At 39.1% G+C, this 27,687-nt stretch overlaps 1 protein-coding gene across 1 annotated transcript in view; it reads right to left on the bottom strand.

Moving 5' to 3' along the window:
• Nucleotides 1-586: 586 nt before the first annotated feature.
• LOC122792700 (1-phosphatidylinositol 4,5-bisphosphate phosphodiesterase beta-2-like) overlaps nt 587-27,687 on the bottom strand; it is a gene marked incomplete at its 5' end in the record, with an annotated part of 275,305 nt that continues 248,204 nt past the window's right edge. Inside the window, 2 exons of the mRNA XM_044060285.1 lie at nt 587-670; nt 20,415-20,555. Of these exons, the coding sequence (XP_043916220.1) occupies nt 587-670; nt 20,415-20,555 (225 nt within the window). The remainder of the gene's footprint in view (nt 671-20,414; nt 20,556-27,687) is intronic.

Genomic DNA, 27,687 nt, shown 5'->3' on the forward strand with positions numbered 1-27,687 from the left:
TTCCGCAGGAGGTATGAGACTGATGAACATTCTGTCTGAGGACTAACGTCCAACTCAGGAAAATATCCATGAATATAATAAATCTTGCAGCAATGACAAAACTATTTATACACCTGCTGTTATGGTGCTTTATCACAGAACTGTATTTTTCCAACCATATCATTCATATTTGATCAGTGTTAGTAAAACTTTAATCACAGAAGTGATTACTATTACAACCACACAGTCAATGTCATTTTGAATGTGAAAAAGTGCCATTCTAATTCCATATACTGGTCAACATTTATGACTTCATAAATGAAAGTTTAATACTAATGTCATATGCAAGACAACAATATGGCATATTATCAGACACACTGCCCTATCAAATAAACAAAAAAGATGAAAAATAAAATGCTAATCATAAAAAAAAAAAAACAGATCAGTTACATATTTAAAAAAATATTTCTTGTAGACTATGACATTTATTGCCATGTTTGGCGTTTCTGCTTTGGCGAGTTACAGGCAGTCTATATATCAAATATTAATTACAAAACTAAGTACATTTTAGTTCATGAGTGAGATGGTCCCAAGACTGGGATGTTACTTACACCTTCTCAAAGAATCCCATGCGAGATAAATTGGTTGTCTGCGGGTTGATAACAATGGCCATAATGTCCTCTGCCCAAGGCTGTTATGAAAAATAAGAGGAGCAAGATTATACTTTTACTTTAAATAGTTTGTTTTACAGAATATTAGTGGCAGCAGTGATAGTATAAAACATTAATATAGCCAAAGCACAACTATGTAGCAATTAATCTCTCAAAAGCCTAGCACTTAGGTGTTATCAGTTTATATCATAAGAAGCATATGAGGTAAGGAAGCTTTCTGACAGCATGTCAAAGCTGATGCATTTTTGCATATTAACTGCCCTTTCTCAGAGCATAACTAATATCTGAACTGTCAAGTACAGTGCAGCTGTGCTCCTTCCTTTACACGTTCATAATTATGTTTATGTTTGAGCTGATAGCCTTTCTTGTAACTGAGCAGTTGTGGTTAGCCTCAGATATGTAGCTTTGCCCTTCAGCCTACCCTAGCTACACCTATGGTTACCCTGAAGCAGTCCAGATACAGTTTGGTAGCCCTCAGAGGTGTAGCTGCCCCCTTCAGCCCACCCTAGCTACACATATGGTTACACTGAAGCAATCAGGATACAGTTCTTACATTCAGTCTACCTAGTTTATAACCCAACTTGTGAGAGGCAATACAATAAAATCAATAAACAAATTCTAAATAACAGAAGAAAGCAATAATATTTTTATTATAACTGCAGATAATACATCTGAGGCAAAAACAATTTAAATTTGAGGAAACATAAGCAGGTAATCCTTCAGTCATGTTTTTATATTGTTTAAATTGTATAATACCTGTTATTCTGTGTAAAAATTGTGTAAAATCTCAGTTACTGTTGTCACTACAATTTCTTGTTTCATAGGTTCGTACTAGGCTATCTGCCCTAAGGCATTTATAAGCCTAGCCAGAGTGTATGTGGCTTACACCACCCCTTAGGATGAGAATACTACGCCCTTTTAGGGTTTAGTTTACTATGCCTCTGTCTAGTAGTGACACAGAGATGACCCCCGGGGTAAACCTACGATCTCCCATCCACTCGTCGAGATTTCTCTTGAATAGAGTCAGTGAGGGGCTCTGCCTAACATGGACTGGGATTCTGTTCCAGAGTGTAGGGAGCCTCTGGGTTATGAATCTGTCCCTCCAGCACATCCTATTTATTTCTGTGTTGAGGTTTAAGTCACTTGTTCTTGTGGCTCTGATGGATTTGGATTTTCTGAGGTGGAGCATGTCCATTAATTCAGGATTGGACATGGCCTTGTACGTTAGGCACAGATCACCTCTGAGTAGGCGGTATGCGACTGAATAGAGCTGGAGTTTTTTCAGTCGGGCGGCATATGACATATGTTTAAGACCCTTTATCCTCTTGGTGAGGAACTTTTGGGGTCTTTCCAACTGCTGCAGGTGTCAGGTGAGATACATCCCAAATGGGGCATTGTACTCAATCATTGGCCTGATAAGAGAAGAGTACAGGGCCACAATGACCTCTCTTGATCTAGATGTGAAAACCTTCATGATACGGTGGGCAATATAGAAGGTCTTCCTAACCACTTTGGCAATGTGAGTGTCAAATGAGAGGTTACTGTCAACCTGGGTCCCTGTATTAATAATTGTATTAACTGACAATATATATTTTTTGTATATACTTGGAGCTTTTCTCCCCGGCCCTCTATTGAAAAAGGGCTCACTATGGCCCAATGGACTTTCCCGGTTAACAAACTACAAATAAATAAAATAAATAAGCATTAAATCAGAAATAAAGATGGCAATAACACACTGGCTTGAGCAACCTGGCTCCTGGGATTGATTAACAGTTCAGACTCAAGAGAAATGGATACAGAAAAAAGGATGAAGTAACTGATGGCTGCTCACTTTCATCTGATGAAGAGAGAAAAAGAGGGACATAATACTGCTTGTACAGCATACTGTAAGCAAATAGTCAGTATAAGGGGCAAGGTTCAAGCCTGCTGTTGTCCATAGATGCAGATTTCATTAGCTACAAGCACATCCATGTGTCTATTAAGTGGTGGGAAAAATGATTGATCACCATCATCATAATTTAAAAAACACCCACCTGCAGTCTGACAACATCCAGGACTCTCACTACCTCGGGCCTCATCTCCTCCTCTATGAAGGTTTATGGGGAACAAATGAGTAGAATAATAGGTAATGGGGGGCAAAATTCTTAACTTCATCAGGTAGAGAAAAACTCAAAATTGCATCAACAGAGAAAAGGTGTGTTATGTTGCTTCAACAAAAACATCTCTTAACATTTTGTGTCCATATCTTCTAATTTGTAGACATAGGCATTCTTTCCTTGTAGACAGGTTTTATTTATTTATTTTACATTTATTGACTGGGCTAGTCTAACTGGATATATGTCCATTTTCAGTAGAGGCCCGGGGAGAAAAGCTCCACATTAGTTATATAGCAAATAATGTTCATAAGAATATAAGACATCAGAGGATAGCATCAAAGTGGTTATACAAAATGGTTATTAAGCAAAAAAAATACACCCTTATAGTTAGGCCTATGTTTCAATTACATGAGAAAAATTAAACACAGTAGGCAAAGAACAAAGAGCTAACTATTTACAAATATAAATACAGGACTATATTCAAACAGTTTAAGCACAGAAGTTTAACACATAAACTTAATAAATTAGAAAAAGTTAATAGAGACAAGTGAGATTCAGCTGGGATTAGTACATAGGCATAGCCATTGTGAGTTAAGGAAGGTTTTTAATTGCTTTTTGAAAAGTAGAGTAGATGTGAGGGATGTTAGTTTACTAGGAAGCTTATTCCAATAATTTCCAATAGAGTTAGTAAATAGACAATTGCCAGATTTGTTGTTGGATTTAAGGGTTGCAACTAGTAGCTTATTTGCTGAGTGTAGGGTACTCAGATTTTATATGGGTTGATCGGGTTAAAGAGAATGGGAATATTTGTAGAATGACACAAGATTTTGTGGGGGATAGTTAATTGTTGAATGAGCATCTGGTTTTGGAGTTCCAGCCATCCTAGTTGTTTTAGGTTTTGACAGTGGTGAGTATGGAAAGGGGATCCGGTGACGAATCTAGCAATGTTATTGTAAGATGTGGCCAGCTTATTTAGATTGTATTTGGATAGATCAGTATAAATTGGGGAGGCATAGAGAAGGGTAGAAAGTAGGTGAGTTTGGGCAATAGTAGTCCTGGCTGTAGGTGTAAGGAAGGGTTTTAGCCTATAGAGGAAACCAAGTTTTCTATTTACTGATTTTATGGTAAGGTTAATGTGAGTGTCAAAGTTGAGATTATGGTCAGTTTTTACACCTAATGCTTTGGCAGTTGTTTGATATAACTGTGAAGTCTATGGAGGGAGACTTCTGGGTAGGGGTGAATAATAAAAGTTTGGGGGGTTTTTGGGTTAAGGAGGAGACAGCGTTTGGAGAACCAGTTTTCAACTAAGGTAAACAGTTTTTGGGTGTTCGACTGGAGTTCAGCAGAAGATGTTGTGGTGCAGATTAATGTTGAGTCATCGGCAAATTGAATACAGGTGGTTTGAGGTAGGGATGTTTTCAGCTCACTGATAAAAATAGAAAAGAGGAGGGGCCCCAGAATAGAGCCTTGTGGGACTCCAAGGGAGATAGGGAGTAGAGTAGATAGGTTGTTGTCCCAGAGGACTGCTTGTTGTCTATTTCGTAGATAGGATTTAAACCATTTGACTGTCTGAGTGTGAACTGAAAGTGAAGTAAGTGAATCTAACATTAAATGATGATTTACCATGTCAAAAGCTTTGGAGAGGTCTAGAAAGAGAGCAGAGGAGAGCAAGTTGTTGTTTCGATTTTTATTAATAGAGTCAGAAAAGGATAGGAGTGCAGTTGTAGTACAATGAAAAGGCCTAAAGCCATGCTGGCAGTCAGCTAAAAGATTATTTTGGAGGAGATGATCAAGAAGTTGCTGGTGAATTCATTTCTCCATGATTTTAGCCAAAGGAGAAAGTAGAGCTATAGGATGGAAGTTAGTGAGTTCGGTTGAGTTACCTCCCTTATGTAGAGGGATAAGATGTGAAACCTTCCAAAGGATTGGTATAAGGATTGGTATATAGCCTTCTGTGATAGTTTTGTTAATTAAGATGGAGATAGGGTAGGCAAGTACTCTGGCTGCAATTTGCAGAAATTCAGCTGGAAGGAGGTCAGCAGAGGGGGTATATGGTTTTAGTTTATGAAAATGGGAATGGATGAGAGAGGTATGAACAGGTTGTAGTTGTAGGACAGGAGGTATGTTAGTTTGAGCGAATGTATTTGAGATGCTGGCTGGAGATAAGGGATTTGCTAGTAATTGGACTGTGTTCACAAATAATCTATTAAAGGAGTTAGCAATTTGGCTGGGAGATTTCTGAGTCAAGTTAGCTGGAGTAGGAGTTTTGGAGTGCCCTGGGTGGAGTAGGCTGTTTATACCTGACCAGAAGTTTTGTGGGCTTTTATGTTGGGCTTGCTGGAGTTTATGATAGTAGTTCTTTTTGTCTTGGAGTATTGATTTTTTGTGACATTTCTCAGCTGTCTAAAGATTTCATTATCAGATGGGTTTTAGTATTTCTCCATTTAGACCAGATTCTATTTCTTTGAAGCATTTTTTGCGTTGTCGCCTTAGTAAGCCAAGGTGCAGTTTGTTCTTAGTTCTGACAGTCCGAGATGTGGCATGGTTTTCTAAGATTTGTAGAAATTTATTGTTAAAATAAGAGACAGCTTTGTCAAGCGGTAGATGTTGTAGACAAATTACCCTGAAATAGGCTGAAGAAGGCTATGTTTGGACATTTACATGTTCCCCCTATCCATGAGGGACAGGGGTACTAAATTGTGGTGAATTTGTGGTTATCCATCTATTCATCTGAATTACATTTGAACTGAATAAGAGAACTACTCTGATTTACATGAAGTGGAAGTCAGTTCCATATAAGAGGTATTCTCTGTGATACAAAACCTATCCTTCCAACATGTTCTATTTATTATGCAAAAGAGACTGAGATGCCTTCAGTGGGTGTTTATGATACCACTGGACTTGGGAATGTGTAATAAGTCAGGCAGGATAGTGTTTGTTGAAGCTCTCTACACTAGGGAGAAGTCAACCTTCAGTAACGTGTATAATAGTGAGAAGAAAGACAAGGTTTTGAGATAGTCTGCATCACTATGTTACCAAACCGCATAAATGTAGTGCTTTTGGCCTTACATTGTGCCTTCAGAACTTCTTTTTGGGAGATTTGAATGGAGTAGGGGGTGTATAGGTGGATATGTGATGCGAGAGTATTGGAGAGGAGGGGGGTAAAGTTTTAGCTACATTTGTCAGCGAGGAGATTGGCTATGTCTTTTGGTTCAGGCTACATGATATAAGTTACTGTTAGCTCTTCACGGTGTTGGGCCTTGTTCCTGACATTTCCAACATAACTGAAGATCGCTTTGTCATTATAACTGAAGATCGCTTTGTCATTATAACTGAAGATCGCTTTGTCATTATTCTTTACGTGGATGGCTCTTTTTCTTCATATCTGGTTTTGGTTGATTTGATCAGGCTCTGGAGTTCCTTGTTTAGTTTAGTAAAATAATTTTTTGGCATCTTGAGAGTTAGATTTATTTTTGTATGCAATAAGTTGTTTTTTTTTTTCTTTCATTATAGAGTCTGTTTATATTTGGGCTCCACCATAGGGGATTATTTTGAATTTGGCATCATATTTGTTTTTGAAGGGGGACAGATGCATCGATGCAGCTATTCAAATATGCAGTTAGCAGTGAAGGATTCCGCATAAGCAATGGGAGTCATCAAGATGGAAGGTGCATTTGAATTTAGCCAGGTCATCACTCAGTTTAAGCAGATACACCTTTGCATAAACTCTAAACACCAAGGTATTGAAAGATTTTTCAGGCTTCATTCTTATTGTGAATGTGATTGACTATGGTCTGATTTCACCAGGGAAGAATAAGAATTGGTGGGGAGCAAAGCTTCCCCATATTAGAAAGGATGAAGTCAAGGATTTTTTCACCCCTGGTTGGGATATGGACTTAGTAATACAGAGAATTTGCACTGATGAAGTCCAGAATTCTCTAGGAATACATGCTTGATGATGCATAAGTCTCACAATGTATGCAGGGATAATTAAAGTCACCTAGGAGAATGGTGATTGGCTTCATACATAGGGACTCCATACTAGTTAGGTAGGGGGTATGGACTGAATTTTGTTAATAATAAGCTGGATGTGGAGATGTAACAGGACATAATCTTGTCTAACTAGTGTGGAAATGACGTGTTTTAAGAATATGTTGGCATCACCACCTTTAGTGCCTTCATTTAATATTGTGGATCTGAATGTGTGTGACAGACATTGAAACCCTGCACTGATGGGGTGCTTTCAATGGTCTTGAAACAGACCTCTGTGAAGATGCATATATCAATGTTTCCCTGGGTGAGCAGTGCTTGTAGGAAGTGAAGTATTTTGTTAGGGTTCTTAATGTCATTGATTTTTTTTTTGCTATCCAGATTCTGTTACATAATGCTGGGAGCTTTAGAAGACTGACATTAACTAAAAAAGGCACTAATGCGTGGCCAAGGATTTACCTAATATATGAAAGCATGTGGGGATGCTGGAAATCCATGGTAAAGCAATTGGGACTTCCCAGACTGATATGTATTCCATCCTCTTTTAATGACACCTGAAGCTAAGCCAGTTGTTGAAATCTATAATCTTTTGTTTGTATTATGGCATCAGTCTTGTGATGGTAGAGTGGTGTTCAATGCTAGGCTCATACCAGCCTCAGACACATATTCTGAGGGTTCTATCATTAGTAATAGTAACACAATAATATATTGATATATTTAATATAAACCATCATAACCTTTCAAAATGCACCACATTTATATTACAGTAGCCCCACCAATGTAGCAAAGTGATTTTTTACACCAGTATTGGTTGCATTTATGTACATAAGACTACTACAGCACAAACCGACCAAACTTGGTAAGTTTGCAGTCATTGTTTAAATCATGTTTATACCAGAAGAATACCCCAAAAGGAACACACTTCTTTCTGTGTGCAATATATGGGCATGTCAAATATTAATCTATTTGTTTACAGGGTAATGGTCTGGTCTGTTGACCCTTTCAGTCTTAACCTGGGCAAAAGAGCAAGATATAAGAGTGAGTACAAGGTTTATACACTTGAGCAAACAGCATATGCTCTGAGTTAGATCCGTATAAATTTGAGCTTTAAGAGAGACATAATAAGACTTAATCTTAAATTTAAAGCAAGTTAAGTAGAAATATATGAAGTTATATCATATTTGTACAGATTACAATAGAATGCACCAGAAGTTGAGCAAAAGAGTAAATTCTTTGTTCAGACAACTTAAAATATCACAAAGAAAAGCTACATGTGTATTACAAGAAAATGAAAAAGGTCTTTGCAGACAAAAACAAACTGTGCACAACAATGAAGAAAAATGGACCATGGTGATACCTAGCATTATATATTATATGTATTATATGCAGAATAAAATACACTGTGGAAAGTGATTACAATGAAGAAAAGAAAAGGCATCTATATTTTATATATATATATATATATATATATATATATATATATATATATATATATATATATATATATATATTATATATTACACACACACACACTGAGGCTCATGGGGGAACTGTGAGATTCCTGGTGCAAGGTTCTAATGTCCTGTGCCGTGAGCTGTAAGGTGGTATATTAGAGAAATAAGGAACAGGGATCTAGTAGAATCTGTAATAAAGTGAAGCTTAATCAGAAGAGGGATATCCTCCGTAGGGAAATAGAATATCATTAGCTTTGTCCTAATGAATGTATATGAAAACAGAGAGGTACTACTAGCCAGCAATGATTATGTCACAGAGAGGTTTGTCATGCTTACAATAATGCTGTAAACAACCACAAGTACTAGTATTTAAAACTGCAGGATGATAAACTTCAGTCAGTTAGGAAAGTGAAGGAAAAATAATTTGGATAGGTGACAGGAACCAACAATGGCTAAGGAACTCTGTGCAGGGTGGAGGGTTGTATGAAGAATAAAGTAGCAAAGGGTTTGGGATTCAGTTTCCTTTCATCCAGGATTGAATGACCACCTTTCCATCATCCCTATACTAAAGCTCAGTGTGGCCGATTTATAAAACGCACATATTTCTGTTCTCATTTTTTTCCATTCAACTGTTTCATTTACAAACATGTTTTTTATTGGTATCTTAGACTAAACTACCTTATTTATGTACATTTAACATTTTTTGACTGGGATTTACAACAGGTAATCAAGTCCATGTTTTTACTACATCAAATGCATTTGATGCACACTGCTTCTTTAAAAGCTACTTGCCTAATGATTTGTTTAATTAATAGTACATGCACTTTTTTGATGTTCTATTTAATCCTTTGAAAGTATTTTATCAGCAGTTCTTTAGTCCCATATTGCTAGGGCCGAAAGTGCTTAATCGCTTTTATTGTTATTGTTTTTCTATCAATAGGCATGTTTTGAATTTATCAATAAATACACACTTTTTTACTTTGGCTTTTGCATTGTGATTACTCACTGGGCTCCCTTTGGTTTTTGAACACCTTGTTGGCAAACTCTAGTCGACACTAAGTGAGCCACTTATATGTTTACTAGTGATTCCGTATTGGTAGCAGAAGGAAGGATGATAACATGTGACATATGACTTGACTAAGAATCCATGAAAGAAGCTGACACATTCCTCTGCTGGCAGCTTCATATCTCCATACAGTAGCATTCAGTGCCTAAGCACAGTAAAACCACACATTTCTAAAAAATATATTATTTGCTATTGGTGTAGCTTGCTGCCAATTCCCATAAGCACCAGTAGCAAACCATTCTGGTGTATGGTCATTGCTGATTAGCAATGCCTTTACTTTTCCTCAGTACCAAGTCCAGAACTTTAATTCTCTTAATGCTACACGTACGAGCTGCATAAATTCTTCCATGTCAAGCTGTCCTGTTTCCATAACAGTTCTGTTACATTCAGCAACAGAGATAAGTGAAGATTTTTCATTTCTTGACTGCTTTTCTATTAATGTTAACAGTCTGTATCTGCTTTAGCAAAGGCCTTTAATTTATTTTAGCGATTCTGCTGAAATGCTTGCAGTGCTGTTCAGGACTTGTGTTTACATTGAGGCAGTTCCAGGTCAGTTTACTATAGAGCTAAGGGTCTAAGAGTTTTCCTCCCACGCACACGGTTGTAGCTTTGCTCTAAACGTCAGTGTATCTGCTGTTCTTCATACCTTATGATCATTTGATCATTTCCTCCCTCTGTTCATTTATTGATTGTTGTCAGGAAGTATCATTTTGCAAAGTCTCTGCCCTAATATCGAGTGTACTGATACTGATTGCACTGTTTTTCAATTAAATTAATGAGTTTTTACTATAATTATGCTACAGGTTTCTTCTGGCAGCATAAGAAGTTTTGCAGGCTAGGTGCGGGTATTACTTGCTACAGGGGCTAAATTCATGTGCCTTCTATTTGATGATGTGCTCTACTGACCTTTCTGTTGCTTATTCTTTGTGTTATAAATAAGGTGATTTAGTGCTAAACTGCCCATTGCCCAACTGCACACCTGACTACACTGTATAGACATGGGCATTCAGAGCCATACAGTTCTCTATACAACCTACTTCTGCAATTTGTAGTATTCACTAGGTGTGTGAACATGCACAACCCCTACAGACACAGGCCAAGTTCCCACTGGGTTTCAGTTGCTTTTTCTGTGTAGACATAGATTTATTTTTTTTTAGTTATACAAGTAACATCTCCAGTAAGTCAACTCCATAAACATAAGTACAACAGTCCCTTCAGCCCACATTAGTAAGCACTTGTAATGAATGTGCAGTTACCAACAAGTCTATAGCCAGTCTGGTTGAAATGAGCATCCAGAGACAATGTAGTAATTGTCTCATGTTTACTAACTACTTACTACTAAAACCAATAGACACAGTGTATGTGAGTTGTAGACACATAACGTTATTAAAGGCAAAGCTCTCTCAAAAACCCACAATTGTTACAAGTAGGTTGTCAACATCACGCAACCCAACACTAACCAAAATGCATTCAACTCAGACTAATACACATAGACCTGCATATGCTGAGGTTCTTAAAAGTATCCTACCTAAACAACAGGGGCCTTCTACATGCAACCTAAGAAACAACTACCCTCAGCAACCTCACAAACAGACATTACAGGCAGTACCCACCATGAATCATACATGTAAGTGTCATATTGACTCAGTTCAAAAGCCCATATGGCAAACCTTTACACAATCCAAAATCTTAGTCATAGGGAACTTCACAGTGAGAGACGTTGATGCTCTTCTCACCAGCCTGTGCAAAGAAAGATCCACGGCAGTTGGGTATCGGACACCAGGATTTGCTACTTCATGCAAGAACTCATGACATAATCATAGTACACATCTAAGTATAAATGACTTGACGTGTACCTCCCTGGAACATTTCATCGTGAAATTTCATGGAATTCATCATGAAGGGAGACATGACAGATCTCTTGGAATGCATGTCTGTGGCTGGTATGATTCTAGCCTTGAACAAAATTCTAGCAACACCAAGAATGATGTTGTAGTATAAATAAAGGATTATTGATTTCTACAGCCGGCTAAATCCCTAGTTGGTCCTTTTACTTCTGTATATACCATTTTAAATATAACATGCATACAGCATTTTTAAAAATAGGTTGGTGAAATACACAGTGCACTGCTGCTAACACTCAAAATCTCCTATATAGATGCTCTATCTGTCAGCAATCTGTCTATCCAACTTGCCTGCTTCCTTTCACACTATAAAAGTACCTCTCATCTTCTAGTCTCAGAATGTGTCACACATATTGAATAGGCCCTCACTCTCATTCCCTCCCCAATGGCATCTGACTGACCTTGTGAAATTCTGTTTCCTCAAACAGCCTATCCTTTTCAGTGCTTAGTACATCATTAAAATCTGCCCTACTCTCACTCTATCTCCCTCCTCCATTATCCTTGCATATTGTCGTAACAATTTTCCAAAAACCTAATTCCTCTCATTATTTGGTTTATAAAAAGTATTCAGCACTATTCCCTTTCCTTCTCTAAACCATCTCCCCACTGCCTGCCATCCTTTTCCTTCTGCTAAGACATCTGTTTTTTTTTCTCAGAGAACATTTGTTAACTGTTCCCTGATGGGAAGCATGCCTCTACTCACAGAATTCCACCTTGACTTTACTGATGCTAATCAACATAACAGTGTGGACCTGATAGGCTCAAACTCCAACTGAGTAATACCTATTGCTCCCAGTAGGTGTCACCCATGTGGGAAGCCATAGGTGCCTCCCTCCTGTGAAATGTGAGCCAAGAATGGCTAGTTACTCCCACTCTCCCTGGCTAGCTCCTACAAGTACTTGAACCACTATCCAAACTCAGGTCCTCTGTAGTATAGTCCGGCTTTATTCATCTATGGTACAGAGCTGCCTATGTCCTGCATAATCTTGAGGAGACATGGAGGGTATTAAAAAAGTAGCACACTGTGTTATAAACAAAATAGCATGGTGAATAGTGACACAAAGGATGGGGTAATTCAGAGACACAAGAAGCACAACCAAGCTAACAGGTCCACATGGAAATGACCAAGTTAGCAAGGCAACATGGAACTGAGCACATGATGACATACAAATCAATGTCAACATGGCAATGACAGAAATCAGAAATGACAATGATGAAATCAGACATGGTGGTGTGATTCAAAAATGTATAACATTAGTTGGATGAGCCGTAATGAACTGCTGTTTTGAATGCAATTGTTTTACAGTGTACTGGTGTGTCTCACATATTAAGATGCCTTCTTACCATCTACTGCTGCTAAGTATATGTTTGTGGGTACCTTAGGAGCCAGTGTTTGTGATGATAAATATCAGCACCCTCTACATCACAGCAGAGTCCACCAGTAGCTGATACACCATTACCTCCACAACTACAACATTTTTGACTGCTACTGTGTAGACAGAGAGCTCATAGAGGAGTTATTAAACATGTGCCTTCCTCAAAGCGAATCAAGGGGGTATGTGTCTATGCCAGAGGACACAAAGGTTTGTGTAGCATTAACCATCCTTGTACAGAGACCTTTCACTTTCTGACAGGAGACACAATAGGAGTTTCACTGGTGTCAGGCTCAATAGCCTACATCAGCTCCTTGGCATGACACTGCAGCATGTGGAGCTGTTTGGTTTTCATGGATGGTAAAGAATAAAGCCAGTACTCTGCATGCATTCTACAACATCACCCATTTCCTTGAGTTTATGGGAGCCATATGCAAATTGCTATTAAACACCCATCTTATCTACGTAGTATAAGGTATCAACTAGAAGGCTTCCACACCATCAGCTGCCAGGTGTTGTGTGCTGCACAAGGCATTATATACAAAGTGCTTATGCTCCATCCAGGTAGGTTCCACAAAATTCCCATGGCTGGCACACATGAAGCAGGTTTCACAATTTCTACAGCTGGCACATGTAAGGCAGGTTCCATGATTCCTACAGCTGGCATGTGCAAGGCAGTTTCCATGGTTCCCACAGCTGGTGCTCATGAGGCAGATTCTACAGTTACAATATCGGGACACCATACCACTATTAGATATACTGGTGGAACAGTGGAGGAGGAGGAGGAGGAGTTATGTAAGAAGCTGTTGAAGGAACTGGATGTGGCAGGATCTCATGCAGGGCAGAGGTGGCTGCAATCCATCATTGAACTGACAAGGAGGTGTATCTGGTTTACATCTATGGTTGTGACATGAAAAACAAAAAAATAACACTGATGCATACAATCACACACCCAGGCTATTCATTATGGTGCATTGACTGGACATGTTGTGCATTACACATTACCATACCCACAAAAGCCAGAGGGATGAGCAGGGCACAATCATCATGATTTGCACTGGAATGCCACAGTGACTGCAAGGGACAACAACACTATCATAGGTAGAGGGGTTGTATGTAGTGGATGTGATAGTCACAGATATAGCTAGGAAGTTGGAGAGAGGCAGAGATCACATCTTCCAGCAATGAGGCAGAGCTTTCATGGGCAGAAGGGTGGATGGGAGTACATGTGGCACTGCAATATTAAGACTGTTGGCCTCCTGTCCAAGGGATGGTATATCCTAGTAGTAATATGCATGGGAACCCTGTGTGGCCATCACTCAGTGTTCCAGTAAAATGTTGGCATTACCACATGATCAGTGGGCATGGATAGGTGACTCTTGTAGTTGGTACAGCAGAGTATACTGGTTCTGAACTGAGGTACCCTAATTGGCTTCCCCCCTGCAGTGTACACACAGTGGAACAAAAATAGCATCAACCACATCCATGGGAGTACTCACACCCAGAGGAGGCAATGTGGGCAGTGAAACTGTCTCCAAAATGATGTTTTCATCAGCATAAGACAGTTGTCCACATCACATTGCTGCACCAATGGCTGTCAGCTGGGTCACTGGTGCTTTTAGCAGGTGTGTCTGTTGCTTGCCCCTATATGTCATTCAGCTCTGCAATCACTGCAAAATGTCCTGTAGTACCTGCAGTGGTTGCACATCCTCAGTCATGCTACACAACACACTTAATATCTCTGATAGAGTATGAACAGTGATCATCTGTCCTGGAATCATGTCACAACAACCACCTAAACACCTTTTCCCCTATTCTGGAAGAATGCACCTTGGAGGCAGTGTGGTCCTCTAATGCCATCCGCTGAGGTAGCAACTGTGCATCAGCGGTGGGACTGACATAAAAAAGATGACCTTCACTAAACAGAAGTGATGACAAAAGTTCAACCTGCCCCTGCACAATCATCTCAGCTGTGGGTGATGAGCACGCCCTCCACTGTTAGAGCAGCTGACAGTACCTCTGTGTCATGATACTATGCCATGAGCATGATTCAGTCATCAGCTATGGGTGACTCACTGGAATCAGGCACGTTCTACTTGTTGTGCTGGATCCCCTACCAGTGGAATATATGAATGCTGAATGATAATATACTTGTGATATTGTTGTTTCACATTTGAAACTTTCATCACCATGTGGCACACAGACAGATACAGGACAATGGTACACACAGCCTATGAGCACATATGTATCTTGTGATGCAGCTTGTCACTACTACAGCCTTAGTGCCCCTGGGTAACATAAATGCATATGTGCTGGTATGAGTAAACCATTCATAGGTGCAAATCACCATCCTATAGGAATGACACATACTATTACTTCCCCTTTGCCATCCATTACAGAATCTCAGGCTATCATCTCACCAGCCCATCTCCCACATCAAAGCCACTGCCACATAAGAGGGTTGTCTGACTTTCCCCAGTGAAGGATCTTAGGGATTTCTCCATCTCTGTCAGATGCATCTGTTTTGGTGGTTGAATCCCTGTGGTCAGCCTTTCTGTCTTGGTTTCCAGTGCCTTGGTCTTGGCATGTAATACCAGATCAGTAATCCAGCAATGCCCTTGTTCTATTGTTCTATGGCTGTCCATTACATGGATGCTGTGTAACAGTTCCTGCCACACCTGATCCTGGACTGCCTTGTCAGATTCATTCTTCACAAGAATACTCATGCCGTGTGCAGCACCCCTATGGTGGCAACAGCCGTGTGCACGGTTATGGTGTGACTGTTCTGACATTGTGCCTTATTCTGTCAGCTGTGGGCCTGTTAGCCATACTTGCTGTCCATCAGACATGTACAGATAGCACAGTCTATGCCTGGTGTACTGGAGACCCTCTGGAAAGTCACATGGCATAGTGTTGCATCATCTGCACAGGACAGTGACTGAGCCTGACTGTGTTCCCTGTGCCCTGTCACACTGAGCCCAGCCACCAGGACTGTAACCTGTGCCCTGCCAAGCTGAGTGCACCACCCCATAAGACTGTAATCTTCCCTACCTATTATTGTGCCCTGTTATGATGAGCCCTTCCAGTCTTCTGTCAGCCCCCTGTTATGCCCTGTGCTCTATTACATCATGCCCTCCATTTGCCTTTGACAGTATCTGCTATTTCCATGTACTCTTGCATGATCACTGCAGTCTTGACATGCAGTATCAGTTTTCTTGTCTGCTGTCAGTTTGCCTGTAAATCAGTATGCTCTGATAACGCACTATATTCTGATTATTTGAGTTGCTTGTCATAATGCAATCTCTTGTTCTTTATTGTGCCAAAATGGGGTTCAGAGCATGATATTTATGTTATTCAGGTAATTCAGACAGGCCCTATGTGAATCTTGCCAACAACATGATTTGTTATCACCTTTAGTCCAATCTATAGGGCCATTCCTGCTCTTCATGGATTGGGGGGGTGTAATGTAGGGTGTGCATGTATGTGAAACCTTGTCATGCTAATGCCATTTTGAATCATGCTACTGACCATGTGCATCTCATTATCTTATTGCCAATCTATGCACATTGCATGGTGTCCTCTTTTTGTAGCCATGCCATAGCTACCAGTATTTTTCTTGGATATGACTTAATGAGTGGATGTGGCTTCAGCAGACAGACACTCTAGTAGGTCTCCTGCATGTTGAGCAGGAACTGCAAAAACTTTTCCCTGCTGCACAGGAATCCAGAACACTTGGAAACTATGAGGACCCCCTTTATAAAGTAGATGCCTATAAAGTAGGTGATACTACTGGGATCACCTACTCTGGTTGTGCTGGTGGGCAGTGCAGGTACAAATGCAGTGACTTGAGGAGGCACCACCCAGACTGGGAGAGACCTACACGTTTTATTGTAAGCAGTCTGTACTTTGATTGGTAATGTGCAGTAGACCCAGCACCTGTTACTGTTAATTGCCATTCAGGGATATGGTGTGCTTATTATTGTTTTTTTTTTTTTTTTTTTTTTTTTTTATATTTCAGCATCACAGGAGACTAAAGTGAATTAAACTGCCTACAAGAGTACACAGGTCAGGCTCTCTAGACAGTGTAGTAAATGTGGTGCATCGCTGGTTATAATGCAACAACATTTTAAGAAAATGTGCAACAGATAGCCGATCTCAGGATCAATCATGGTGCAGCCAGAGATGAGAGATGCACTGACTCCTGAATGGGTTCCCCTCTGGTTTGGTTTGACAATCTTTTTTCACCACTCCCTCTCTCCTAGCCTTTTATTTCACTACAGATCCTGTCTTTGGAATTTAGTCCTCTATGAGCAGATGTCCACTCTTTGTCAGTGTGCAGTTCTCCGGTGTTGCCCCTTCCCATGTGTCACTACCTCCCATCTTAGATTTTGTCTGCTTTCTATGTTTATCTGCTCTTGTTGCCTTCCCTATGCTGTCCTTCCTAACCACAGCTTTCCCTATTATCTCCCTCAGTCTTTCTTTGAAAATAAATGAGCACCTGACCCACCAAAACTGTATACCCTTCTTCCCCTTCCCTTCCTATATGACTCCAGAAGTGAGGACATCAGCCACAGTTCACACTTAAACATAAAATACTCTATTCAAACCACAGTGTTGAAAACCACAGTTAAGCGCTTTCATCCCTCCTGTAGGGACTTTTTCAGAACAAATTCATACAACCTACCCAGCACTTAAGTATACAAACAACTAATTAACTAATTAACAAAATTAATTAGAATTTAAAGCAAAAGAGTCATTAAAAACAACAATGGTGTTCTAACAGTGAAACAATGGTGTTACAATAAAAATACAATAAAATGCATATAAAAAATTCCCTTCCTGTTATCTTATGCATGTTCCTCTACTTGCTCTTCCAGATTTGTAACTGTCCTCTCTTCCTATTTCATTCCTATTTAAATGATAAAATCATTTGGCTCTTCGCAGGGGTGCCCTTTCATCAGCTGCTCACCCTGCATTGCAGAGCTTTGAGATATGTTTAAACATGCATAATGTCAGCCATGGCACCTACATATCTGTTTCCTGGGTCATGTGATCATGCATCATGAAGGTGTTAGTTGCAGTGTTACTGCTGGTATCATGGCTGTGAAGATTTATTATACATCACTATCAGCAGCATGATCTTGTTGTGCCGACTTTCATACATGCTGAATCCCCATTGGGACATCTTCCATGCTGCACAGCTATTTACTGTTGTGTGGTTGTGATTTTGTTTTTGTTTTTTTTCTGAATACCTCCAAATTGGTTTTGAATTAAACTGACCTTGACAAAGTTTATTAACCCCCCCCCCTTTTGGTCAATTATATTTTCCATGTCCTATTGCTGGAAATAAGAAAGTGAAAATATTTTGAATTACAGTTTATTCTGATTCCTCCATCCTAGCATACAACTAAACAGACATAGTGTAATTCACTGTCTGCTCTTTTCACATTCAGATAAGCCATATTTCAAGAGAGGTTCTTTACCTCATCGTTTCTTTACTTCACTATCTCATATTATAAAGTCCATCATTAATATCTCCACTATGGATAGTGACCTTCATTTTTTTGTGAATAGATAACCCTGACATTTTGGGTTACTGCACCCTAGATCATAGTGAGATTCAGTTTTTGGAACTATTTATTAATTTTGTGGCATCATTTTTTACAATAACTACTTCCGTCTGACCTCTCCTCTGGTTCCTAAAACACTATAGCCTTTCAACAATTCTTTTCCATCATTAGTTGTTTTTTGATACGTGGAGTTATGTCTGTGTTTCTGTGTCAGTACATGTCCTCTGACTTAACACTGGAATGTCTTTTTGCACTGTTTTTGCTTTGCCCATTATACATTTAACAAACAAATAAAAACTGGGATATGCCCAAAAAGGGCGCTTGTGAAAGAGTCCACTCACCTGTTCAAGAACATAGATAAGGTCTATCTCAGGATTTGCATCAACAAGATATTTGATGGCCATTTCTAGCTGTTAATTATCATGCAGGTATGTAGATAATTTTAAGCATTTTAGTTCCTGTATGTTAAATGTATAAAGACAATGTCTTCTATAATCAAAAGATATACTGTGTTTCAAACCTGTCCTTCTCTTTGCATAATTGATTAATCTTATTATAGTAATGAAGTGTTAACTCAATCTGAGTTGCGGTTTAAGAATAAAGAATTTATAGAAATAACTCCGCAATGACTAAACATACGATGCGAATACCTCTTACGTATTCTGCAGAAAAGGAAAAAAACACTGACAGTTTTAATCTCATGTCATAGCCCTCTTTAATCTCAACAATGCCTCTCATTAAATACACTTGCTACCTTCTTGAATTGAATAGTCTGTTAAACAGGAAAAAAAGTGGCATTGTCTTCTAAAACTGGTTTTGCAAAGCATTTACAAACTGACATTAAAATGTATGCTAACCTAGTTGAAATTCTTCTAAAATTGCATAAATCACTCCAGTCAATTTCCTTTCCACATAAGGGACTGAAATCAAGTTGTATACATTTGTTAATATATACCTCCAACTTGGTTGACTTGTTAATTTTTATTCTGTTTTATTCCCTGTTTAATTACTAATAGAGCATGCATATGCCAGTGCCTTTCTGCAAAACGGTTCCATAACAAGTTTGGTAGCATCATAATTTAGCTTGTTTCTGGGATGCTATTTGTGTAAAAGTTGTTCCTGGAGCATTACTGCATCCAGATATGGTGCTACATGACTTCTTTTGCAGTTATCAGTCAATTTAATTCATCATCTATTTCCCAGTATTTTCATACCACTAATGAATCCACCAAATATAAAAATGCCAAGGATCCTAAGCTGAAATATGTGTAGCACATGATTGCTGGTGTAGATTTCTCAATCGTTTTACTTGTTGATTTCTTATTGTCAGTTACACCCCCATCTAATGACATTCTAGTCCTGAATGTAGTGCAGACTTCTCAGGTACAATTCTGGCATGACGCTACGATTCCTCATCTAGCCATCTTTCCTTAATACAAATGTGGTGCTAGTGTTAGTAGTATCAGTATCAGCGCTGTTCATGTACATATACAGTATTAAGTTATCGAAACATCAATAAAAATAGTGTGTCTAATAAAATAGGGACTGGTAGAGAATACGTTTTTAACGGGAAAACAGGGACATTCTGTACATGCTGACTCCACATTTTTTCAAGACAAGCAAAATGTAATGCTTTATAGTAGTGAAGAGGTATGGTTGAGAGGAAGAATGTAAAAAAAATATTTGGTCACATTACTGTCACATATTCAGTCCTCTCTTCTGTATTATCACCAGAGTTTCTAGGGAAGAACATTTAAGGATGAAGCAACATAAAACTATACTTTGAGTTTCAAAGTTGTGATGCCATGAGATTCAGTTAATAAAGACTCTAATGAAGACAGATACAATGTACTTTATTAGATGCACTGACAGAGAAAACAGCACGTGTGCATGTTGTACCTTGTTTTATTTGGGGGTAAAAATTTAGCATGTAACTGTGGAACAATATAGTTTACACACTATTTGTGTTTACTGTCAAAAGCTAAGGTATAGATTTGCTATGCTAAATTAAAAGATGCGAAACAGGAACAATGACACCCATTTTGTACTGAGAAATGCCATCCATTGTGAATAATTCCTGGACTATGATGACACAGGGGTCAAAAAATTTAAGTTTTAATTATCAGTACCAAATGAAGAAACATCAGGATATAAGGATCTTACTAAGGAAAATAAAACCTTACTGAGGCCAGATCACTTTTTTGTCTAAGTAGAACTTATTTCATGTAGACACTCAGATGACATATTTATGTTCAGACTGAAAACAGAGTGGTTTGCAGTTCACGTATTTTTTTTGTTTCTGTGCTCTTACCTTATTGACATTTTCTTTGTATGACACAAAGTTGTGAAATGTCAGATTGACCATATCAGGGCCGGAGACAAGGGTAAGAGTCTTGGCCAAGAAGTTGTTTTCAGGAAAGTCCAAGTTGAAAACCTCACGGAGCTTTTGGCTCTACACAAAAACGAAAAAAAGAAAAATATTAAGTCTTCAGATGCAGAATGTGTGCATGCTACCTTAAACTACATTCACCATGCTAATTAATTGGACCGCTAGCTTTAGATCTACATGCCTCCTAACAAAACACGCAACTCTCAGTTTCATAAAACTTGCATTTAATGGGATACAACTAAGTTCTTAGCCAAAAAGAACAAACAACTCTAAAATCAAAAAAATGCCCTCCGTAACCTCTGAAGCCTGAGTAATGCTCAAATTTTCTAGTACCCAACCCAAATGACAGCCTCTTCTCCTAAATATATACCTATAGATACAAAGGAATGCTACTAGAGCCTTCCCTCTCTGGCAATACATACACTGGCAGTATAGTCATAAATGTATTATATCAACTAAGACTATCTTATATGATCTCTGCCTTTCCTCAGAGACTTGATGCTTCACAGAAAAAATTATAATACCATGATTAAAATATTAACTTTTACTAATAATTCTAGGTAAGTCAAACACTAAGATATTGCTAAAATTCTGGAACAATATATGTTCCTACATTAATCTATCCGATGCTAGAACTCATCATTGGAATCTCTTAACCTTTACAAGCACCGTTCCCATCAGCCTTAAATTCACATTCCTACTGTCTACATGCAAATACAAACTTCTTAGTTTGAACTTCTGCTCTACATTTGATCTACTTTTACAACACCCTAAGTAATAAACAGATCATCTGCCATTTCTGTCCCTTCTCTTTAAACACCACTGAAAAGCTTTCCACAGTCTTGCCCCATCAGCCTGCCTACTGATGTCCAAACATTCCCACACTTAATAACCTTTAGAACTTTACAAAAAAAAATCTTTGACTCATTATAATGCAAAAGTTGTATTTAACCCCTTAAACATAACACCCTCCATATCTTCAGCTCCTTAACGGTGTGTCTCTCATCAATGCAATAAGTGGTGTCTCTGAATATCTGTATGCAGAATAAAGCATCTAACACATACTACCTTACTTCTCTGTATACTCTGCAAGTTCAAGTTTGTGTTTCTTACAGACTCTATATAAATGTAAATAATAATAATAATTCCTAACTTTAATTATGCATGTAATGCCTTTTAGTCTATTACTGAAAGTGGCCCCTGAACAAACCAACACAGACGATTAACTAATGAAAAATAAAAATAAAAGACACATCTGTAGACTGTGAGGTTTTAAAGTGCTCTTGGAGTTGCACGGCTGAACCTTCAGAGTTATATGACTGTAGATGTATGCAGTCTGTGGGATACTGCAAATGACAGGCCCTAGTACTTAGATGAAAGAGGTCTTAAAGGTTTATACCGTGGCTGCTTAAAAGCATCATTAAAACTGTGGCGTATTTAATAACAGTGAATTAAACTAATGAGACAGCCCTTCACACATTACATAAGCTGTAACCAGTTCAAGATTTGTGAAGTAATAATTTGCGTGGATAATGGTATCTTTTTTCAGACCTATATGGACTTGAGGGCCCTCGATTTGCTGAAATATGCCAAAATAGCAATAGTGCATTACTGTGATTCCTTACTCTCTTTGCTCTCACTAATGACTAGACTGAGCTTGAAGTTAATAGACAGAAAAATCTCTCTATTTGTGTGTGCCAATGAAATTTATATAGTATGGTTTCCAACAGTAGTTTGTTCTGTGCAGTAGGTTGAGTATATTTAGATAATTGTCATAAACTAAGCTCACTCTGCAGGGCAAAGGCATACTTTATAGACACAGCTAGGGCAACACTAGCCTCAACTTACCTACTTCCCTCCCTTGTCTATGCATTCCTCATCCTCACTATTCTAAATAACACACAAAAATAAGATAGCAAAGTTCAGAATAAATCTTTCATATAGGGCACATCACTGTCTTGCTTTAAAACAGCTCAACTGGCAAAACTCCCTAACTATCTAACCTGTTCACAATTAATTACAACATTCAAATTTATCCATCACCTAAAAAAAGCCTGCTTCTACAGCATACCCTCCATTCCCACTCCCCAATTAGAGAACTCTGCACCACAGAACAATTTCTGTTACTTACTAACAAAGCCCATAAGTCTAAAGGGAATTCCATGTATTCTTACCATGTGTCTAAACTCCATAACTCCATCCCTACCCAAGTAAACCTAAGAGACAAACTCCCAAACTTTAAAGTACTAACACCATTGTCACCACTCCTGGCTATGCTCATGTTGTAATTCCAGGTGGGCAGCTCACCAAACATACTCCTTAAACCCTACTCAGATTCTTACCCCATCCATACACCGACCTAATACCCTTACTTTGTAATATGTCATAGCTTATAATTACTCTCAAATTACTCTCACTGCTCTGTCCCTCTCCCATTACAATTTAGCATACCTTTTTCTGTCCATAGTAATACTGCTCATTACCCTCACTCTGAATTTGACTAGATATACTCCTCTGACTTAATTTATACACTACTACAGCACCAACAGTTTAAGCAGATGGCATTATTTACATACCAAACACAAAACAACTTTTCTCTTTCACCTGTGGCTGATAACACTGCATAAGAAAAAAAACTGCTCAAATAATGTATTTAAAAATAAAACTGAACCATTTAAATTTGAATATGTTAAGGATCCTTATAATCTTTGTATATGAAAATTAACCATGTAAATATGTTTAACCATGTCACTTTGTACATGTAAATGAACTTGTAAAAGTGCTGGGGAGCTTTTCTTTCAGGGCCTCTGCTGAAAAGGTGCTTTTGCCCAGTCGGAGTTTCCCCAGTCAACAAAGACAAATAATAAATAAAATAAAAATAGTAAAAAGTGCAGTTTCTCCTACTACCACCTTTGCAGATGTATTTTAAACAGTAATCACTGCTTTCTGTTTGGTGAAATTTTATATTATAATTAGTATTTTGGAATAATCCCAAGAGGAAAATGAAAGTTAGAAATGTACCACCAAGTTTGTTAGCATTTCTCATAAATCAGGCAGTAATAAATGGTGAGTACAATGCAGGGAGGATGTGCTTAGGAACAAACATTTCAATTCTGCTTAATGTTGCATCCCTACTGTAATTTATAAAGGCTCAGCATGAACTAAAATACGAAAGTTAAAAAATACATCCTTCTCACTAGGATGCTTTTGGCATTCTGTGTTTTCTTCCTTGGCCAGCCTGTACAGATTAATAGTTACAGATACCACTCCCTCTAAAGTATGGTATGCTTTGTTTTGAGTTTTGTATAAAACAGAGTTTGCTTATTTTATAGGTTCATAGGTAAGTACTAGGCTAGCTGCCCTTCTGCGCCATTTTAAGTCTGGCCAATTTCCCTTTTTGTGCTCAAATTAACGTATCCCATTTTGTTAGAGATTAGTCTTGCTCGTCCCATGGACAATAATGAGAATAACTGTGATCATACCATAGATAATTTGAGGTGGCCCAAGCAAGGGATAAAACAATTAGGAGCTGCCTCTGTCCGTTAGCAGTAAAGAGGGCAGTCCTGGGGTAAACTTTGTGTTTTCCATCCATACATGAAAGCTGCAATTGAATATGGACAGGGATAAACTTTGTTTTATGTGGATGGGAGGGTGTATTCCAGAGTGGTGGTATCAGCAAGATATACCTGTCCCTCCAAACCATTCTGTTGATGTTACAGAAGAGGTTTATATCCCTATATCAAATATTTCTGATGCCATTTGAATTGCTGATTTGCTGTTAATTCATTAGTACTAGGTCAGGGGATGCCTTGTATGCCAGACACAGGTCAGGATGCCTTGTATGCCAGACACAGGTCATCTCTTAGCAGTCTGTAGGATACCAAGCATAGCAACAGGGCTTTGATTTGGTCCATGTTGGAAATGTTGTTTAGTTCTTGTATCTTTTTAGTAAGGTATCTGTGTGGGGTGTTCCAGTTGTTGCATGTGTCTGGACAGATACATTCCAAAGGGGACATTATATTCAATGATTGGCCTAATAAGGGCTGAGTAAAGGGGACAATGATGTTCCTAACGCTACATAAAATCCCTTTGATTATAAGCTTTGCAATATAGAAGGATTTTTTTTATAACAATGAACGCATGTTGGTCAAAAGTTAAGTCACTGTCCACATAAGTTCCCAAATCCTGAACAACTGGGTCAACTCGGGGCATATTGTCAAGTTGATAGTTCCCTAGCATAGATGACTTCCCAAAGATGCAATAATACCCTTATCTATTTTTTTGGTGACCTTTTCAAAAAAAAAAATACACCAGGTTGAGAAAGCCTGCCTGTCTTTGATGAATCCTAACTGAGACAGGCACAGTGTTTGAAGGTTCACTATTACCTGAATGATTAGTTCCATGATAAGTCTTTCCATGACTTTGCATATAATGCTAGTCAGACTTTTATGGGTCTGTAACTGGCTAGGTCTGTAGAAGGTCCTCCCTTATGCAGGGGAATGACTGTAGCTGTTCTCCATTCACTTAGGTTCATAGGTAGGTACTAGGCTATCTGCCCGAGGGCATTTATAAGCCTAGCCAGAATGTGTCGGCTTTTGCCACCCCATTGATTAATTAACTGATCCTCTGTCAAGCAGAGCCAATGAAGTGATTCCAGGGGTGTATTTTCTGTTACCCATCCACTCGTCAAGGTTACTCTTGAAGAGTGTTAGTGAGGGGCTCTGCCTAATGTAGTTTGGAATTTTGTTCCAAAGCATGGCGAGTCTCTGTGACAGGAATCTATCCCTCCAGCATGTTCTATTTATTGTTGTGGTGAGGTTTAGCTCACTAGAGTGCATGGCTCACACTGAATTGGATTTCTTTAGGTGGAGCATGTCCATCAATTCTGAGTTGGACATGGCTTTGTAAGTCAGGCAGAGATCACCTCTGAGTAAGCGATATGCCACTGAGTACAGCTGGAGTTTTTTCAGTCGGGCTGCATAAGACATATGTTTGAGGCCAGTAATCCTCTTGGTGAGGTACTTTTGTGGTCTCTCCAGTTGTTGAAAGTGTCTTGTGAGGTACATGCCAAATGGGGTATTGTACTCTATGATGGGTCTGATGAGTGATGAGTAGAGGGGCACTATAACCTTCTAGATGCAAACCCTTTAGTAATTAGATGGGCCACATAGAAGGATTTCCTAACTACTTTGGCAATATGATTGTCAAAGGAGAGATTACTATCTACCTGGGTCCCCATATCTCTTATTCCCTCTTCTGTATTAAGGGGGCTGCCACCTATGTGGTAATTTGTGGGTGTTTTGTTTTTCCCAAATGGGATGACTATGCATTTTTTGGCATTTAGCTTGAGGCCATGACTTTGACACCAGGAGTTCGTCTCAGTAAGGCCCTTTTGGAGGATGTCTGTGTCAGTCGGAGAGTCAATTATGGCTCCCAGTTTGCAGTCATCAGAGAACGTGGTTAGCCATAGTCCTCCTGCGTTTGCCTGTACTTCTGAGAAGTATATGCCGAACAGTAGGGGTCCCAGGACCGAGCCTTGTGGGACACCACTTGTGATTGGTTTAGAATCGGACCTGGAGCCCGCTATTCTTACCGTGTGATTTCTATCTGTAAGCCAGTTGGCAACCCATCTCATGACGTAGGGGTTTATGTTCAGGCTGGTGAATTTTTCTGTAATACCCAAGTGGGGAATGGTGTCAAAAGCCTTGGCGAGGTCAAGGTAGGCTGTGTGAACAACCTTTCCCTCGTCTATGGCCTTGGTGACTGTCTCAAAGAAGTCAACCAGGTTTAGTAGGCATGATCTGCCCTTAAGAAAGCCGAACTAGGTCGGGCCACGTGTTTGGAGGTTCTCAATGTCTTTGTTAATGAGTTCCATGATGATGCGCTCCATAACCTTGCAGACCTGGCTAGTCAGACTTATGGGGTGATAGTTACCATGGTCGTTTGTGGCCCCTCCTTTGTGGAGTAGAATAACGGTTGCTGTGCACCATTCTGTGGGCACGTAGCCTGTGGAGAGGCTGAGGCTGAACAGCGTGTTTAGGTGGGGGGTTAGTTCGTTCTGTAGTTCATGCAAGACGCAGCCTGGGACACCATCTGGCCCCATTGACGCTGTGTTTTTGGCTTTTGAAAGGACTATTTTCACCTGTCCGTCTGTGATTTCCGGGACACTACACTTTTCCAGTATTGGTGTGGGCCGCTTTGGCGGGGAGAGGGGGTGAAGTTTGCACTGAATCTATCTGCTAGGATTTTAGCAATATCAGTAGGTTCAGTATATTTTGTGCTATTTTGCACTCGTTCATTGCATATCTGCAAGTTCGCTACTTAGATTCTTAACATAGCTAAAGAAGGCTTGGATGATTTTATGAAGGACCTTAGTTTCTTACTGATACTGATCATGGATGTCTTTAGTACAAAACCTGTTCGGAGGCTGAGTTTGAACAATGTTGTTAGGGGTGGGGCTAAACCGCGCTTTATGCTTTTTAAGATGCATCCAGGGATATTGTCAGTATCCATCAATGCAGTATTTTTAGCTTTTGATAGCACTTTTAGGAGTTGGTTTTGTGTAATAGCTGGACGTGAGCCAGTTTCAGGTATATCTTGAAGGATAGATGGGGAGAGAGGGATAAAGTTAGAGATAAATTTATCAGCTAGTAGATTCGATATATCTTCAGCCTTAGTGTAGGTAACCTCATTTACAATCATTTCAGTGCATTGCTGCCTTGTACTTTTGAGAGTACAGACATTACTGAAAAATGCCTTGTGATTGTGTTTGGCATGGGTGGCTATTTTAGCCTTATACTTGACTTTGGTGGATTTTATTAAGCTCCTGAGTTGTTTATTTCAGTGACAAGGGCTCTAACATTCTGGGAATTACTCTTCTTATTTTTTTGTCAAAATTATTTCCTTTTGTTATAAAGCTTGCTGTTATTAGGGTCTATATCAGTTCACCGAAATGGCTGAAGTTCGAACACCATATGTTCGAACTTCTAACCACGAACTGCAAAAACATCAAAATCTTAGAACAGCAATTTTTTTCCCAGGGAAAAAAATCGCTGTTCCAAGAAACACATACACAACACAAGCACACCAAAAACACAGCAATCCACACACATACGCTTAAAATCCTACATCTAACCCTACACTAAACTGTACATACACTACTATCTATCCACTTACCTTAACCCAAACCCTAACC

The sequence above is a fragment of the Protopterus annectens genome, chromosome 2.part0 (genome assembly GCF_019279795.1).
Source record: "Protopterus annectens isolate FY-2018-M chromosome 2.part0, PAN1.0, whole genome shotgun sequence".
NCBI classification, from domain to species: Eukaryota; Metazoa; Chordata; order Ceratodontiformes; family Protopteridae; genus Protopterus; species Protopterus annectens.